A 16,176-nucleotide genomic window follows, 5' to 3' on the forward strand; every position below is an offset into this window, starting at 1 on the left:
AATTTTAAATTGTATAAAATTATATGTTATCATTACTTTAATTATTAACAATTTAAAACCTTGTGCACTACTTTTTTTAAATGCTCAGCTTGAAGTAAGAGTGTAACTTGGTTTGTTAGTTTATGATGTTATTTTGTTTATCATGGTGATAAATAACGGTAAGATACGAATGAAAAAAAATTAAGATATTTTAATTATTTTAAATTATGTCAATTCAGTTCAGTTGCAGATATATTTAATATTAATTCAGTTGCAGGAATAAAAAAAGAAACTTCAAAGAAATAAAATAGTTAATCTTTTTCAGAGCTGAAAGATATTAATTTAAAAAAAAAATTGTGTACTTCTACTGTAGTTTATACTTTGCAACCTTGTTTTAAAAAATCAGACTTGTGAGAAATAAAACATTAGAATTATAAAGAATTAATTTTACAAGTATTGTTTTACAAGTGTTTCTCTTCAGTGCATGCAAGTCCAAATACTTTCTTGAGACCTGCGCTGTTTACAGTGAATTGCCGTCAAAGAGCTAGATGTTTTACAGGTATTAACTTCTTGTATTAAGTGTTTCCAGTGTGAGTGTCAGTACTTGAGACAGTAGCTGAAGGGCGTGTCTCTCAAGAGGATGAAGGAATGAGAGATTTGAAGGATCTCAGAGGCATCACAGTTCTCAGGGTGTCTCGTTTCGGGTGGATGCCATTAAAAACACTGTCTTCCTGTCTCATCTGTCCGAGCTCTTTAAATACGCTGTCACACTCGCTCTCAAAGAATGACACAGATACAATACTAGTGCTCGGTTTGAGCGTTATTAAATGTCTAAGGCTCATAGGCCAGGTCGTGAAGAGGTCGTACAAGTTTTTTTTAAATATTTTTTTATTTAATACATTTGCATGTAGTTTTGTTTATTTGGCTTTGACTTTTAAAATTCAACTTTAAAATTATTACTTTTGTTGGTCAGAAAATGAGGAAACCTTTTCTAAACCAAGCAGTAATCTGTCTTACAGCCAATTCAACTTTAAAATTAATACTTTTAATCATCAAGTACATGTTTGATTTAACAGAAAAGACAATTGCAATACACTGCTGCTCTTTTGAAAGCTCAGTCAATCTGTTTGCTTGTATTGTTCTTTTAACACAAATATTAAACAACATTCATATTGAAAAAGTTTTGCATTTCTTAAAGATTTGACTGGATGAAAATTCAGCTTTGCCATAACAGACATTATAATATATTAAACATAGGAACTTATTTCACATTGTATTAATGCTGGCAAAATTACTGTTTAATTTTTCTTTGAGTACAGCCTTGGAATGCATAAGAGACTTATAATAATAATAATAACAATAATAATAATAGTAGTAATAATAAACTTGTTGATGCCAAATATTTGAAATGTACACGAGATGACATGTTTCGGATAATATTTGTTATTTATATATATTCAATATAGAGCTGGGCGATTAATCGAAAAGTAATCGAAATCAATATTCAGGACTTATAATCGATCTATTTTTTTAGGACAATTATTTTAGTTAGTTTCCCTAACGCATGTGGAGTCACTTGACAGGCAAGGCAGTGGCGCAGTAGGTAGTGCTGTCGCCTCACAGCAAGAATAAGCTGGGTCGCTGGCTCGAACCTCGGCTCAGTTGGCGTTTCTGTGTGGAGTTTGCATGTTCTCCGTCCCTTCGCGTGGGTTTCCTCCAGGTGCTCCAGTTTCCCCCACAGTCCAAAGACATGCGGTACAGGTGAACTGGGTAGGCTAAAATTGTCCGTACTGTAGGAGTGTGTGTGTGGATGTTTCCCAGAGATGGGTTGCGACTGGAAGGGCATCTGCTGCGTAAAAAACTTGCTGGATAAGTTGGCGGTTCATTCCGCTGTGGCGACCCCAGATTAATAAAGGGACTGAGCCGACAAGAAAATGAATGAATGAATATTTATGTAGAGAAGATGCAAGAAATGCACAGTTTAAAACACGATTTACAGGATATACAAGAGTTATTTTATTTAGAATAGAAACTGCTTATTTTCTAATTTAAATATTAAAAATTTAACATTAAAAATAATAAATTTTGTTTCCAAAAGTGCGAGTTATTTATTTTTACTTTTTCATAAGAAAAAAAAGTGGCTGTTAGTTTTGTGCAATGTGTGTTTTAATTTTAGTTGTTCAACATTGCTGTTCAATAAATAATCATAGATAGTAGATAGTGTGTGTTTCAGTTTTTTTTAAATTAAGTAATGCACCCTTCTTTCAAACATCTCTCACCTTGTTATATGTGATCATATTTACTGTACAAAACCTGTCAGTGAACTCTGAGTGAAAAAAAATAAAATAAAATGAACAATTAAAAAAAATGTGTAATTGAGTTAAAACATTCAATTATTTAGTTTTTCTTTTTATGGCAGGAATTCTCCTGTCTTTCTTCCTGACAAAAAAAGAAAGAAAATAACTACCATTTTATGTGTGGATATTATTCAAAGAAAAAATAGCTTATTTAATTTGGTCCTTGTAAAAAAGAGTTTTAAAAGGGTTATGGAAAAGTCTATTTCTGTATATTAGTTTTTCTTGTTATAGACTAAATTATTGCTTAGGCAAAATGACTCTTTATGTGACAATCTATAAAAATATAGATATTTTAATATAAATATTTATTTTTACAATAACTTTTATTAGACATCACAAATGACTGGAAATATCATTCAAATGTTTATAGTACAGTATACATGTTTTTTTCTAGCTCTTTTAAAGACATTTTATGAGTGATCCCTGAAAATGTTTAAAAAAAAAAAAAAAAAAAAACCTTGCCTAAGAAATCACTGGTAAAATAATGGAAAATCGTTGGTCAGAAAATGTCTCACAGTCAGAAGGCATTTCTGTGTGGAGTGTGCATGTTCTCCCTGTGTTGACATGGGTTTCCTTTGGCTGCTCCGGTGTCCCCCACAGTCCAAAGATATGTGGTATAGGTGAGTTGAATAAACTAAATGGTCTGTTGTGCGTAAATGAGTGTGCATGGGTGTTTCACAGTACTGGGTTGCGGCTGGAATGGCATCCGCTGTTGGTGGTTCATTCCGCTATTGCGACCTTTGAAACACAGACTAAGCGGAAGGAAAATGAATAAATGAATGGTCAGTAAATGTGGAAACCCTTTCTAAACTAAACAGTAATCAGTCTTAGACCCAATTTGAATAAATAGGGCTTATTAAAACAATAATACAACCGTATAAAAGTGCAGGAGGAAGTGAAAAGTACAGCAAGTGATCAAATGACCATTTTAAAACCAACTTATTTTCTAACACAATCCTCCAAGACATATTATATTGGATATTACTGTATGGATATTATTGTACAGGTAAAATAGTATTAGAAATAGCAGTAAACATAATTAAATGGCGCAATGGATATTCTCCTTCCATATAATTTTCTTCAGAAAAAACCCTATGAATGCATATGCAACAAAAATAACTGTCCATATATCACTGCGTGTCTTTAGCAAATCCTCAAGGTGTTTTTTTAGCAGCAAGGAGTGTTTGCTCTGGCAAAGTAAATCTGTACCTTAGCGTTTAATCCTTCCCTTTGGTCTTGCTCTGTTTTTCAGTAAATACGACACCTTTTTTCACTTCATCCCTAGTCTACAGTAATTGATGCCACATAAATGCTTCATTTTTCACCAACAAGAAAGCAAAACAAGCAAAAGAAGTGCTTCTCCTTCATCACTCAGACACAGCGCTCTGTCAAAGTTCCTCCAGACTGTTTAATGGCGAGTCAAGGCTGGTTCCATAAGCAATTAGAAGTGTTCAGTTTGGGACTCATTAAATTACTGGAGCTCGTCTGAGGAGTCTGTGGTTACTGTATCCATCACAGGCTGTTCTGAGGCCTACACTCTATCTTTATGCAAAAGAGTGGAGCTCTGCCAGCGGGCTTCATTTGTCAGTGCTGCGGTGCCAGGGTGGGTCACTCTCTCCTGATGACTGATCTGTCTGCGAGCCCTACCGACTAAAGGGAGCTTACGTCTGGATGTACTGTATGTATATTCATAAAGACGATGAATGAATTCTACAAATCTATGCTACACACATCCACCGTTCGTGTCATATGTCATGCTGGACTATTCTATATATACAGTTGAAGTCAGAATTATTAGCCCCCCTTGTGTCTAATGTTCACACTCAGCTAATGATTTGATTTTAAAGCTTGTTTGGCATCCTGTCCTGGGAAAGAGCCCTGAGCTCATAAGATCCTCGAACCCGGGGCTTCCTCCCATTTGAAAGGCGAGAGGGGAGTTTGAGCTTAGGTAGATCTGGAGAACTCCTCCGCTGTAGTGGCTAATGAACAGATAGTGATTGCTCTTAAGAGATAACTACTTACTAGGAGCATGTCTATGGTGCTGATTTGAATTAGTCAATTATCTTAAGTTGCATGTTTTTGGACGGTGGGAGAAAACCCGGAGAAAACCCACATGAGCACAGGGAGAACTTGTAAACTCCGCACAGAAACGTTAGCTGGCTTGGTAAGGACTAGAATCAATGTCGTTCTTGCTGTGAGGCAACAGTGCTAACCACTGGGCCACCATGCCACCCATCTAGGACAGGAGGAGGAGTTGGATTGGAAGGGGGGATTCTTCAAAACCAAGATGGCTGTTATATGGAACTTAGGCTATTTATAGTGGCTTAGGAATCATCTGATTGGTGAATCATAAATTGAATAATGTGGGGCCGGCCGCAAGCAATCATAAGCACATGATCCTCTCAAAATTAGTACATTTATAGTATTTATAGTAAATAAATTGTAATTGGATTAATTAAAATCCATCTAAGTAGCAGGTGCAAACAGGGTCATAGGGTCCTTAGTCCTCTAAAATTTGTAACATTCTTGCAAAAAAACAAACTGGTAAAACTTTTTTTAAATGCATTAAATTATTCATTCATTCAATTTCTTTTCGGCTTAGTCCCTTTATTACTCTGGGGTCACCACAACTTATCCAGCATATGTTTTATGCAGCGGATGCCCTTCAAGGTGCAACACATCACTGAGAAACATCCACACACACTCATTCACACACATACACTATGGTCAATTTTAGCTTACCCATTTCACCTGTTCGCATGTCTTTGGACTGTGGGGAAACCGGAGCACCCGGAGGAAACCCACACGAACACAGGGAGAACATGCAAACTCCACACAGAAATGCCAGCTGACTCAGCCGGGGCTTGAACCAGCGACCTTCTTGCTGTGAGGTTATTGTGCTACTCACTGTGCCACCGTGCTGCCCCCTACATTTAAATCATATACTATTTAAACATTATTCTGGTTATATCAAACTATCAACAACAACAAAAATAAAAAAATTTAGAGTGAAAAATCCAAATACTTCCCAGTAACATGAAAAATCATTCGGCCTTTGAATAATTTCTTGGATTTGTGGAGTCTTGAAGTCCAGAAAAGTTAAGAAATCCAGATCTAATGGATTCTGAAACAAGCCCAGTAAAAACAGAGCAGGGAATTACGAGACTCTTTAAATCATGACAGGGATCATCGCTTTAAACATTTGTGGAATATGTAAGAACAAAGCAAAGGATCTTGGAACATCCCAACCTGCTAATTATGCATCATAAATCCACGGATATTGCGGTAGGGATTATATGATATTCAGACTAACACCTTAAACACAGAAACATGGTTTATTGCACCGTCTGCAGACTTATAACAGTACATGTATGTTTACAGAAACGGTGACCACCTGAGAGAGTTGACCGCAAGAATAAGGATTGATACGCAGACCCTAGCATTCATATTTGGGGTATGATGTCTTTCTTTACCACAGATGTCTCTCTTTCTGTCTGTTTTGCGTGTTTGTTTGGGAGATCAGCCTGGCTGTGTTGAGACTGCCAACCCTCAAGTGTCTGTTACTGGAGTTGTGGTGTTCGTGAGTTTTCTTGCATGTTTCTGTAATGCTGGATTAGCTTGCAACTGCCATGATTTACCAAATTCGTTTCTTAAGTCATAACAATATGCTTTAAACACCAACACATCAGTTCCTAAGAAGAAAACCAGTATTTGCGCATATTGTGGATTACGTTGCCTGTGATTGGGAATTACAGCAGAATTATGACAAGATTCGGATTATGTTTGCTAAATCTGGCATCCCTGCACTGTAAATAGATGGAAGCGGCTTCAACTAATTATAATTTGGTAACTAGTTCCACTGATTTCTCCCCCCTACCTTTTTCACATTTCTGTCTTTAATAAATATATATATGTATAAATTGCTATTTCTTTACATGGTCCGAACATTAGAAAGATTTTAAAAGATTGGCTGGTAGACATGCCTTCATTTAACATTTTTACAAAACATTTTTCTTGTACAAGCAAGAATATATTACTTAAAATTGGAATTTGTTGCTCTACTGACATTTTATTAGTTGATATTTTAGTTAGTAGTGTGTTATACTACTGATTGCGTTAGAATTTGAAGCTTTGAAAATAAATGTAAAAAAATGTAATGTAAATGTCAAAAATATGGAGACACTTGGTTAATGAATTAATTTATATTAACTTAAAAAGCAAATAATAATAATAATAATATTAATAACAATAATAATACACTTTATTTAAAGTGCGTTTTTCTCAGACCCAAAGCATTACAAGGCATACAAGGCAAACAATAACAAAGCAGAACTATTAAAACAGTAAAAAAAAAAATGCCACAATATAATATGAACAATAAAATTTCATTATTAAATTGACAAAAATAATCAATCTAAGTTAAAAGCAACAGTAAAATGGTGAGTCTTGAGAAGTTTCTTAAAACTGACCAGAGAAACGGCATTCGATGCTGATGGGTATGCCATTCCATAACTTAGGCACACTGTATGAAAAAGCTCGACCACCCATGGTCTTTAGTTTACATTGCGGGGTCTTAAAAAGTATTCAAAGTTGATGAATCAATTATGAGAAAATTAAGACCCTTAAAATGTATTTAAAAGTCTTAATCATGCTTTTTTTATAAGGTCTTACATTTTGTTCTAATGTTGTCTGTTTTGTTTGACTTCAAAAAATCATAAATATATTTATTTTCCTCCTAATATTAACATCAGTGTACTCGATCCACTCGAATGATTCGGGCTGGGGTGTGTCCAGCCAAGCGTCTCCATCCGGGTGATGTCACGTAGTTTGCAATGCGGTGGTGCAGTGGGTAGCACAATCGCCTCACAGCAAGAAAGGTCGCTGATTCGAGCCTTGGCTGGGTCAGTTGGTGTTTCTTTGTGGTATTTGCATGTTCTCCCTGTGTTCGCGTGGGGGTTCTCTGGATGCTCCGGTCTCCCCACAATTCCAAAGAAATGTGGTATAGGTGAATTGGGTAGGCTAAATTGGCCGTATATGTGTGTGAATGAGGTTGCGGCTGGAAGGGCATCCATTTCGTAAAATGCTGGATAAGTTGGCGGTTTGTTCTGCTGTGGTGACCCCGGATTAACAAAGGCTCTAAGTTGAAAAGAAAATGAATGAATGAGAAGTAAAATATTTGTAAATTAATTACCTCATATTTTGAAACAATATCTTATCCTGGAAACTGTATTGCATGTTTCAGTTAATCAAATAATTTGCTCCTTTTTTATTTCAAACCTGGAAGATTTTTAGCTTTTAAGTCATAATTTTAATGTAGCATGTCATAGTTTTGGGTTTATTTAAATCTGAGTTTTTAAATAATAATTTAGTCTCAATATGTAATAATTTCAATTTAAGTAATAAGTTTGACCCTTTTTACACTCTAAGAAAAAAACATTTATTTTCAGTAAATATAAAACATCAAATGCGTTTATTAATGGTTTTTTTTTTAAGTTTCTTTTGGTGTAATTGCATCTTTTTTCATTTACAATAAAGAATAAAAAATACTTTTACTTAAATCAGAAGATCTATTTTTATGAATTTATCTGAAAATTCTCACCAAATGTTTATTAAAATGCCTTAAATGTTTAGTTTACAACACCTATAGTTTTGTTTTACCAGTTGTTTTGTATTATAGAACTTAATATATGCTGTATTATATGCTTTTAAATGGTGATTCATGTTTTAATAGGGAAATTATTTATAAAATCACTTTGAATTTCCGGTCATATTTTTATTCGTAGATATTGTGATAAAGAAGTTGTCCAACCCTTATGTACCTTTTTTATAAGAACATTTGTATTACCTCCATTTTAATTGGACCATAAAATGTACAGAACAGTATCATAAGAGGTATTTTCTGTACTATATAAGGTACAACTTTTACAGGTACAAAACTGTTCCTTTAGGAACCTTATCTATACCACTGTGTATCTTTTTTTCTGAGAGTGTACATTAATTATTGTTTTGTTTTGTGGTGGAAATAAACTTTCATACTAAAGTGATCAAAGAGTGAAGCATTAGTTAATAATTTATACATAAAAAAACATCTTTGTCAATAGATTTATTGCATTTATAACATCTCTGCATTTAATTTCCAATACACAATTAAGATACTATGACATGTTTCTGGTTAAACCAGTCTTGCCAGAAAACTGATTATTTGAACCATTCTAACACTTATTTGATGATGCAAAAGCATCCTGTATTGCTCTATTTTACACTTTAACCGAGGTTTCTCTCTCTCTCACGTCTGTCTTAGGGTGGAAAATTGCTCTCTGGCTTTCCTGTGATAAAGCTGTTGCCTGTGCGTAGGGAAAGTGAAATCCATCATGCGACAGAGAGGGTTTATTCCTCCATTCCGCCCCATTGAGGCCCGTAACACGTATGTGCTCTTGCCATGCATCATTTACCCACAACACCCCTCTCTCTCTTTCTCTCCCTGTCTTTGTGTCTGCTCTCGGTACCATCTATTGGCTCAATGTAGCGACAGCTTTGCTCGCATGCAGTTTTGTGCAGGATTGATCTATTGTAGTTGTTGTTTTCTTGTGGGTAGTTTTGTTCAGCGCTGTTGGGTCGAGTTCACAGACATCAGCGGCTTCTTTATGTTGTCAGACTCCTTTTGCATTGTTCCTGCAGGCTCGGCACGGACATAAACCCACATACGCATCTACTGCCAAGTGCTTGGTGTACTATTTCAGCTTCTTTATGACAGGAGAACACTTTGCTACCACTTTCCAGGTTTTCTTCTTGGAGGAATCTGCGTGCGGGAAGGTGAAATAACACCAAATTGCTGGGAGTGTTAGTTTTGTGCTCCTTCGGTTGATGCATTGGTTGAAAATATACAAAAAACACGAACCAATGTAGCTCTGAGAAAATAAACAGAAATTGACATTCACAGACATGCCCTTGAGAGCTTGTTGGATAAATTGTCAGTTTATCTGCTGAGGTTTCACGATGTTGTGGCAATAAAACGCCTCCACTTTGATGAAAGTATGCAAAAGATGTCTTCATTGGCGAAACAAAATTGAGCAAAATTCGGCTGCTGGTTGTGCTTGCGATTGCTTCCTATAGCTTTAGTTGGATTTGTAATAATTTATGTGTTGAAAAAATTAGGGATTAAATTCAATATAGACTCATTCTGAAAATGTAGCCTGATATACGTTTATGGAGATTGCGAATTATGTAGCCAGAGGAATGTATGGCTGCATTTTGTCTTTAAAATGAATGCTACAGGGTGGAATGACGTCGTTCCTTTTCACGCTTACCAGCTGTAAGCTCACCTCCATGTGGATGGCTTTTCCACTGTTACCTTTGTGTCTAGTAGCTCGCCATGTATGTCACCAGACTTGTGATGTAGTACAAAATTGACTGGTTCTTCACCGTTCTTCACGAAAATAAAAGCAAAAAAAAATTAAGTAAACGGTGAGAATGTGGTAAAATCTGAAAACATGGTAAAAATAAAACTGCCGCGAGAGCTTTTCTTTTTCTGGATTGCTTTTGAAAACGCTGTTGGTGGGGGTTTAGGGAAGGAGAAGGGTAGGTCAGTCAGTTGACCGGGGCCTCTGGTGGATTTACTTGAGCAGACACGAGTGGCACTCGCAAGAGAAATTTGCGATCCGAAAAAGCATACACAGCGGCCTCTGGTAAATTCATAAAATCAAAAACTGCAAAAAAAGTAGCTCCTGGGACATATTTGGCGATCTCCAAAAATGTATATTGGGGTATGTTTTCAGATTGAGCCTCGGTTGATTCAATTTATTGACAGATTTAATTGCTGACTGTTGGCATATCGGGGTGCTGTTCACTACAGGTTTTCAGCTGTTTCAGAAAGAGAGTCTGTTGTTTATGTTCGCTAAAATTGCCCACTCTTTTTGAATACAGACGCTTTAAAAAGGATGGCAGATATGTACAATTCTGTTGTCCTTTTACTCGTTGCTTGTTGTCGTATTTTTTCAAAACTTTATGACCTTCTGAGAATCACAAAGTTAGTATGTGACTTCAGAAGATTCAGAGGCGTTTCCACACCTGCCTTAGAAAAAATATCTACATAGGCTCATACTGAAAACGTAGCTCTATATACATTTCTGGAGATCGCGAATTATGTAGCCAGAAGTAAGTATGGCTGCATTCCGTCTTTAAAATGAACGCTATGGGGCGTTCCCTTTCTTTTTTACCAGCTGACCGCTTACCTACGTACAGCTTTCCCGCTGTTACCAGTTTGTCCAGTTAGCTCGCCATGTACATTGGTGGACTTGAGATGCAGATAGGAGTTGACCACAATGACGGGGTTCAAAAGACAAAAACAGAATGCAAAAAATTTAAATAAACAAGTAAATAACAGGGTGAGAATGTGGTAAAATCTGAAAAAGTGGTAAAAAAACTGGCGAGGGCTTTTCTTTTTCTGCATTGCTTTTTAAAACAGTCGGTTGGGTTTAGGGACGTGGTTGAGCGAGTCAATGAGTACTTTTGAAAACACTATCGTTTGGTTTTAGAGAAGGGGGAGGGTGGGTCAATCAATCGCTCAGTCAGTCGACAGCAGCCTCTGGTGGATTTACGCAAGAACCAAAAAAACAAAAAAAAACATACCTCCTAGGATGTTTTTGGCGCTCTTCAGAACTGTATATAGCGGTAGGCTTTTAAGAATAAGTCTCGGTTAGAAAATACAGCCTTATTTCATTTGGCTGTAAAATCAAAACTCTTGGTTTCATATCTCAGTTTTTTATTTTATTTTATTAAATCACAGAATGTTTTCTTTTCTGGGAGTTTTCCAATTTCCGGAGTTCCGAAAGACAGAACAATACGGGTGATGGTTGGTAGATGGGTCTGAAATACGGGAGACTCCCAGTAAAAACGGGAGTGTTGGCAGGTATGTGTAGTGCGCCTAGGCTATGGAATGGCCAACCTGTCAGCATCAGGAATGCCGTTTCTGTAGTCTGTTTTAAGAAACTTTTCAAGACTCACCTTTTTATCATTGTTTTGAACTTAGATTGATTATTTTTGTTAATTTTATCATCCAATTGTACTGAATCTTTCATATTTTATTGTTTTATTGTGGTCCTTTTTGCTGTTTTTATTGATCTGCTTTGCTTGTATGTCTTGTAGCGATTTGGGTCTGAGAAAAGCGCACTAAAAATAAAATGTATTATTAATATTATTTTTATTATTATTATTGTTGCCAGTGTATCTTCAAGACATGTAAGCATCTTTCTGCACTCTGCCATACGACTTTAAAAGTCCCCCAGACACCATCTTTGCAGTTTAAAATAGGCTCTAACTGTTTTCTTGGGATCAAAGCCTCCACGATCCGAACAACATAAACAAGTGTTGACACCCGACTTGTGTGAAACTGATATCCTGCATTCCCATCTGTGTCTGGACGCGGGTCACTCTCATGCCAGACATCTCTCACCCTTTAGACTTTCTCCCGATGACCTGTAACCTACAAATCGTCAGTTCTCTTGTTCTGATCTCAGTGGCGAAAGTTGCTGATTTGTATCCTGCAGATCAGCATCAGGTGTGTGTGTATGTACTGGTTTTGGTGGTTTAGGAGGACAGTTTTTTTTGCAACAAAGGCTTATTCTGATAACGAAGCCCTATATACATTTCTGGAGATCGCAAATTATGTAGCCAGAACGAATTTCGTCTTTAAAGCGAATACTATGGGGCAGTATGACGCCATTCCTTTTCGCGTTTACCAGCTGACTGATTGCCTCCATATGGACGGCTTTCCCGCTGTGTCAGTTTGTCCAGTTAGCTCGCCATGTACGTCAGTCGCCAGTGGCCTCTGGTAGATTTACGCGAGAACAGCAGGCACGAATGGCACTCGCAAGAGAAATTTAAGATCTCAAAAAGCGTACACAGTGCCCTCTGGATTCTCGAAATTAAAAACTGCAAAAAAACCATACCTCCTATTTCACGATCTCCAGAAATGTATATAGCATTCTCAGAATGAGCCTGGGTTGTTGATTTTTGAATGACATGGGTATAAAATATTGTACTCTATTACGGTGCTTTATGAGGACATTGTGGTGTCCTTATAATTCAAAATGCTTAAAAATCATACAGTTGAAGTCAGAATTATTAGCCCTCCTGATTTATTAGCCCACATGTATATTGTTTTGACACATTTGACACGTTTCTAAACATAATAGTTTTAATAACTAATTTAATAGCTTTTATCATTTTCATGCTGGCAGGACATTATTTTACTAGACATTTTTCCAGATGCTACTATTGAACTTAAAGTGCAATTTAAAGGCTTAATTATGGTAATTAGGCAAGTCATCATTTAACAATGGTTTGTTCTGTAGACAATCAAAAAAATACATGAATTGCTAAAGGGGGCTAATAATATTGAAAACTGCTTTTATTCTAGCCAATATAAAACAAAAGAAAAAACATTATAGGAAATACTGTGAAAAATGCCCTGCTCTGTTAAACATCATTTGGCAAATATTTAAAAAGGAAAATAATAATTCACAGGAGGGATAACAACTTTGACTTCAGCTGTACTTAAAGGTGTTTTTTTTGACATTCATATTTTGCCACAGGGTTGAGTTTAGGGGTAGGGCCACATAATAAGTATTTTTTTTTCTGTATAAAATACATAACACCTGTAAATAATCTCCGTAAACCACTAATAACAACATATACAGTATGTGTGTGTGGAGGTGTCTGGGGAAAGTCTACACCTGCTCTGTCTCTTCAGTGCCCACTGGGGGCTGGATTCCCAGAATGTCTTTCGGGCAGCTGTTGACAACCAGCACTGTGCTTTGGCCTCTCAAATGGCTCTGGGGATCAGCTGCTTAAGAGACTGTTTGCGTGTGTGTGTTTGAGGGGTTAACACAATGTGTGTTCTGCTGAGAAAGCCAGTAGACACTTGTTGTAAGAGTATATGTGTCCTTGTATGTTGTGTGGTGTAAACTGTGTAACTCTAATGTGTATTTGTAACATTGGGTGTAGCGACAGGTGAGAGGCGGATTCATACGCAGTATTAAAACGGTCACACTTTACAGTTTCACTAGGTAATGTTGATTAATACATTTACTAACATGAACAAACAATGAACAGTACATTTACTACTGTATTAGTTCATGTTAGTTAACGTTAGTTAATGAAAATACAGTAGTTCATTGTTAGTTCATGTTAACTCATGGTGCATTAACTAATGTTAACAAGCATCGACTCGGATGTTATTAATGCATTAGTAAATGTTCATATATGATTAATAAATGCTGTAGATGTGTTGTTCATGATTAGTTCATGTTAGTAAATGCATTAACTAATGAACCTTATTGTAAAGTGTTGCCATTAAAACATTCATTCATTCATTCATTCATTTTCTTTCAGCTTAGTGCTTTTATTATCAGGGGTTGTCACAGCGGAATAAACCGCCAACTATCCTAGCATTCATTAAAGACTGGATGGCCTTCCAGACAGAGCAAGAGAGCAGATCACGAGAGGCACAGTGATGATCTAAGCATTACATTTCTTTGGTTAAATGAGCAGTGAAGGTATCGCAAGTGCTAATCCCTCCCTCTCTCTCATTGAGAGATCTTCTGTCAATAGTTGGAGACGAGCAAAATATTTGAATGATATTGCATGTATTTAGGTCTTTTTACATATAACAACTTAAGTTCTGGGTTTCTGACAATATTGCAAGTTTACTAAAAGCCGGGTGGAAATATTAGATAAAATCTAAAACATTTTTTTTTTCACATGAATAGTAATAATATAACTTCTTGTAATATACTTAAGGCCCAATCCCAATTCTATTTTTGTACCCCTACCACTTCCCTTTCCCCAAAATTTATTTTGAATTTAAAATTGCTACAAATGAGATCGACGATGGCGACTGCTGTAGTTATTCCAGTTGAGTTATTTTTTGGTATTTATCTCCAGGAAATTACTGAAGACATATATTATTGATTATAACAATCTAATGTGACAATAAGATTGTATCTGTACTGTGCATTTACACAGTGGCCATATTCATCTATATAAACACACCAAAACAACATTAACATTATAGCAGACACCGTAAAAAGCCTGTTCCCAGCTACTAGACTTTTCTGACAGGGTATTCGAGTGTCATCTAGTGACGGGGCTAATCATACACCCGGCGCAATGCGATGCAAGGTGCGACGCAATTATTTTTTGCTAGTGTCAGCTTGGCGCAAGAGTGGTTTTGAGGTTTTGCACCACGCTGTTTAAATAGCAAATGCATTTGTGCTCATATGTGCGCCCATAGGCGTTCTGGTCTAAAAAAGGAGGCATGTTAAGGCGCATTGCTGGCACATTGCTATTTTGAGGAACTAAAATACACTGTTCAATAGACTAGCTTAGAGCAGGTCCAGCGCAGAGTGCGTTAGTTGTACACCTCGCTTAAGCATTGCTTAATACACACAAGATGTACAGCAATACACAAATATCTTTACAAATCAAAAAGAATTAAAGGATTAAAATTTGACAAAAATAAATATAATATATAAACTACAACTGCAACTGACTTTTAACAGGAATGGGAGATGAGACTCTGATTGTTCATCAAATATGCGTTCTTAACTTTCTCGATTCAGACATGTTGAATTCTTCTTTTAAATATAAATATTATGCATACTGTTTAATTAAATTCTTTTTTTAAATATATTTAAAATATCATTATTTTTGGAATATTCTAGTACATAGTATAATTTACAACTATTGTAAAATGTTATAATAATGTAATATATTGTGGAAATCTCTTATAATTTTAAATTAATAATGAATGAAATTGCATAGTTACAATAATACAGTACGCAAAGTCCAGCAGCAGTTCAAATGAAAATATACTGCTATCTAAATAACAAACATTTTGATATTAAATAAAAACGACCTTTGTCTTGCTTTTAGGTTTAATCACAATTCAATTAAGACATCATGATGAATTGTGCCTTATAGCACAATGTCCATCATAATCTATGCAAAACATATCAGATTGCATGCGCACACATTCCCTCAACAAGATTTGAGAGACCTCTCGAGTGCTCCCTCTTAGTCTTACCCCTGACATAAATTTTCACCTACCAGAAGCCAAGTCCAAGACCTTCACTTTCCAGATTGGATTACCGACCCCTCTCACCTCCAAACGTGACCTACATAAAACGTCTGAACCTTCCTGTGACCCTCATCTGTACACACGCAAACAAGCATATTTATACTCTCAGGCCTTGTCTACACTATTGCATGTGCATTTTTATGGTGTTTCTTTTTATAGAAATGATCTTCATACACACTTGCATGACCGTAAACTCATGTCAGAAGCTAAAAATAGTTATAAAATAATAGTAAAAAAAATGCAACATATACAAAAACTAAATAAAATTCTATACACACTTTATTTTTAAGGTACAATTCTCATTATTTGCTCAATAACCAACTACTAATTTGCTAAAACAATGTTTTAATGCATTGCAAACAGCCAAGGTGCATCGCAAGTCACTTCAGGAAGAGGCATGAATTCATTTTGCTAAACTGCGCAGAAAACTACATCTTCCAGAAATATTGCCAACAGTCCTCCAGGAAATGTTTTCCCTCTCTTTCTCTCTCTCTGTTTAAAATTGTTGGTAAAGCGCTGTCAACAAATATTTTCCTCTACATCCCATAATGCACTGTGCATTGGACTACGACAGCTGGATAAGTCCAAAAAGGTGCAGTTCTTTTTGTGGTTGGGTCTGTTCTAGTTTGGATCATGCTCTCATCACAAACTAACCACTCCAGGGTTCTTTGAAAGCATACCGAGACCACCTCTTCAAGGAGA

At 36.1% G+C, this 16,176-nt stretch overlaps 1 protein-coding gene across 2 annotated transcripts in view; it reads right to left on the reverse strand.

Moving 5' to 3' along the window:
* The window catches only part of si:ch211-216b21.2, a 69,386-nt gene that overhangs the window by 40,692 nt on the left and 12,518 nt on the right, over positions 1-16,176 (reverse strand). The window contains exon 2 of one of the 2 annotated variants that reach the window (XM_073918811.1): positions 6,578-7,472. The exons of the other annotated variant lie outside the window; for it this stretch is intronic. Within the exon in view, the coding sequence (XP_073774912.1) occupies positions 7,061-7,472 (412 nt within the window). The 3' untranslated portion in view covers positions 6,578-7,060. Of the gene's footprint in view, positions 1-6,577; positions 7,473-16,176 lie in introns of those variants that run through there. 2 annotated transcript variants of the gene reach the window in all.

The sequence above is a fragment of the Danio rerio genome, chromosome 12 (assembly GCF_049306965.1).
Source record: "Danio rerio strain Tuebingen ecotype United States chromosome 12, GRCz12tu, whole genome shotgun sequence".
Classification (NCBI taxonomy): Eukaryota; Metazoa; Chordata; class Actinopteri; order Cypriniformes; family Danionidae; genus Danio; species Danio rerio.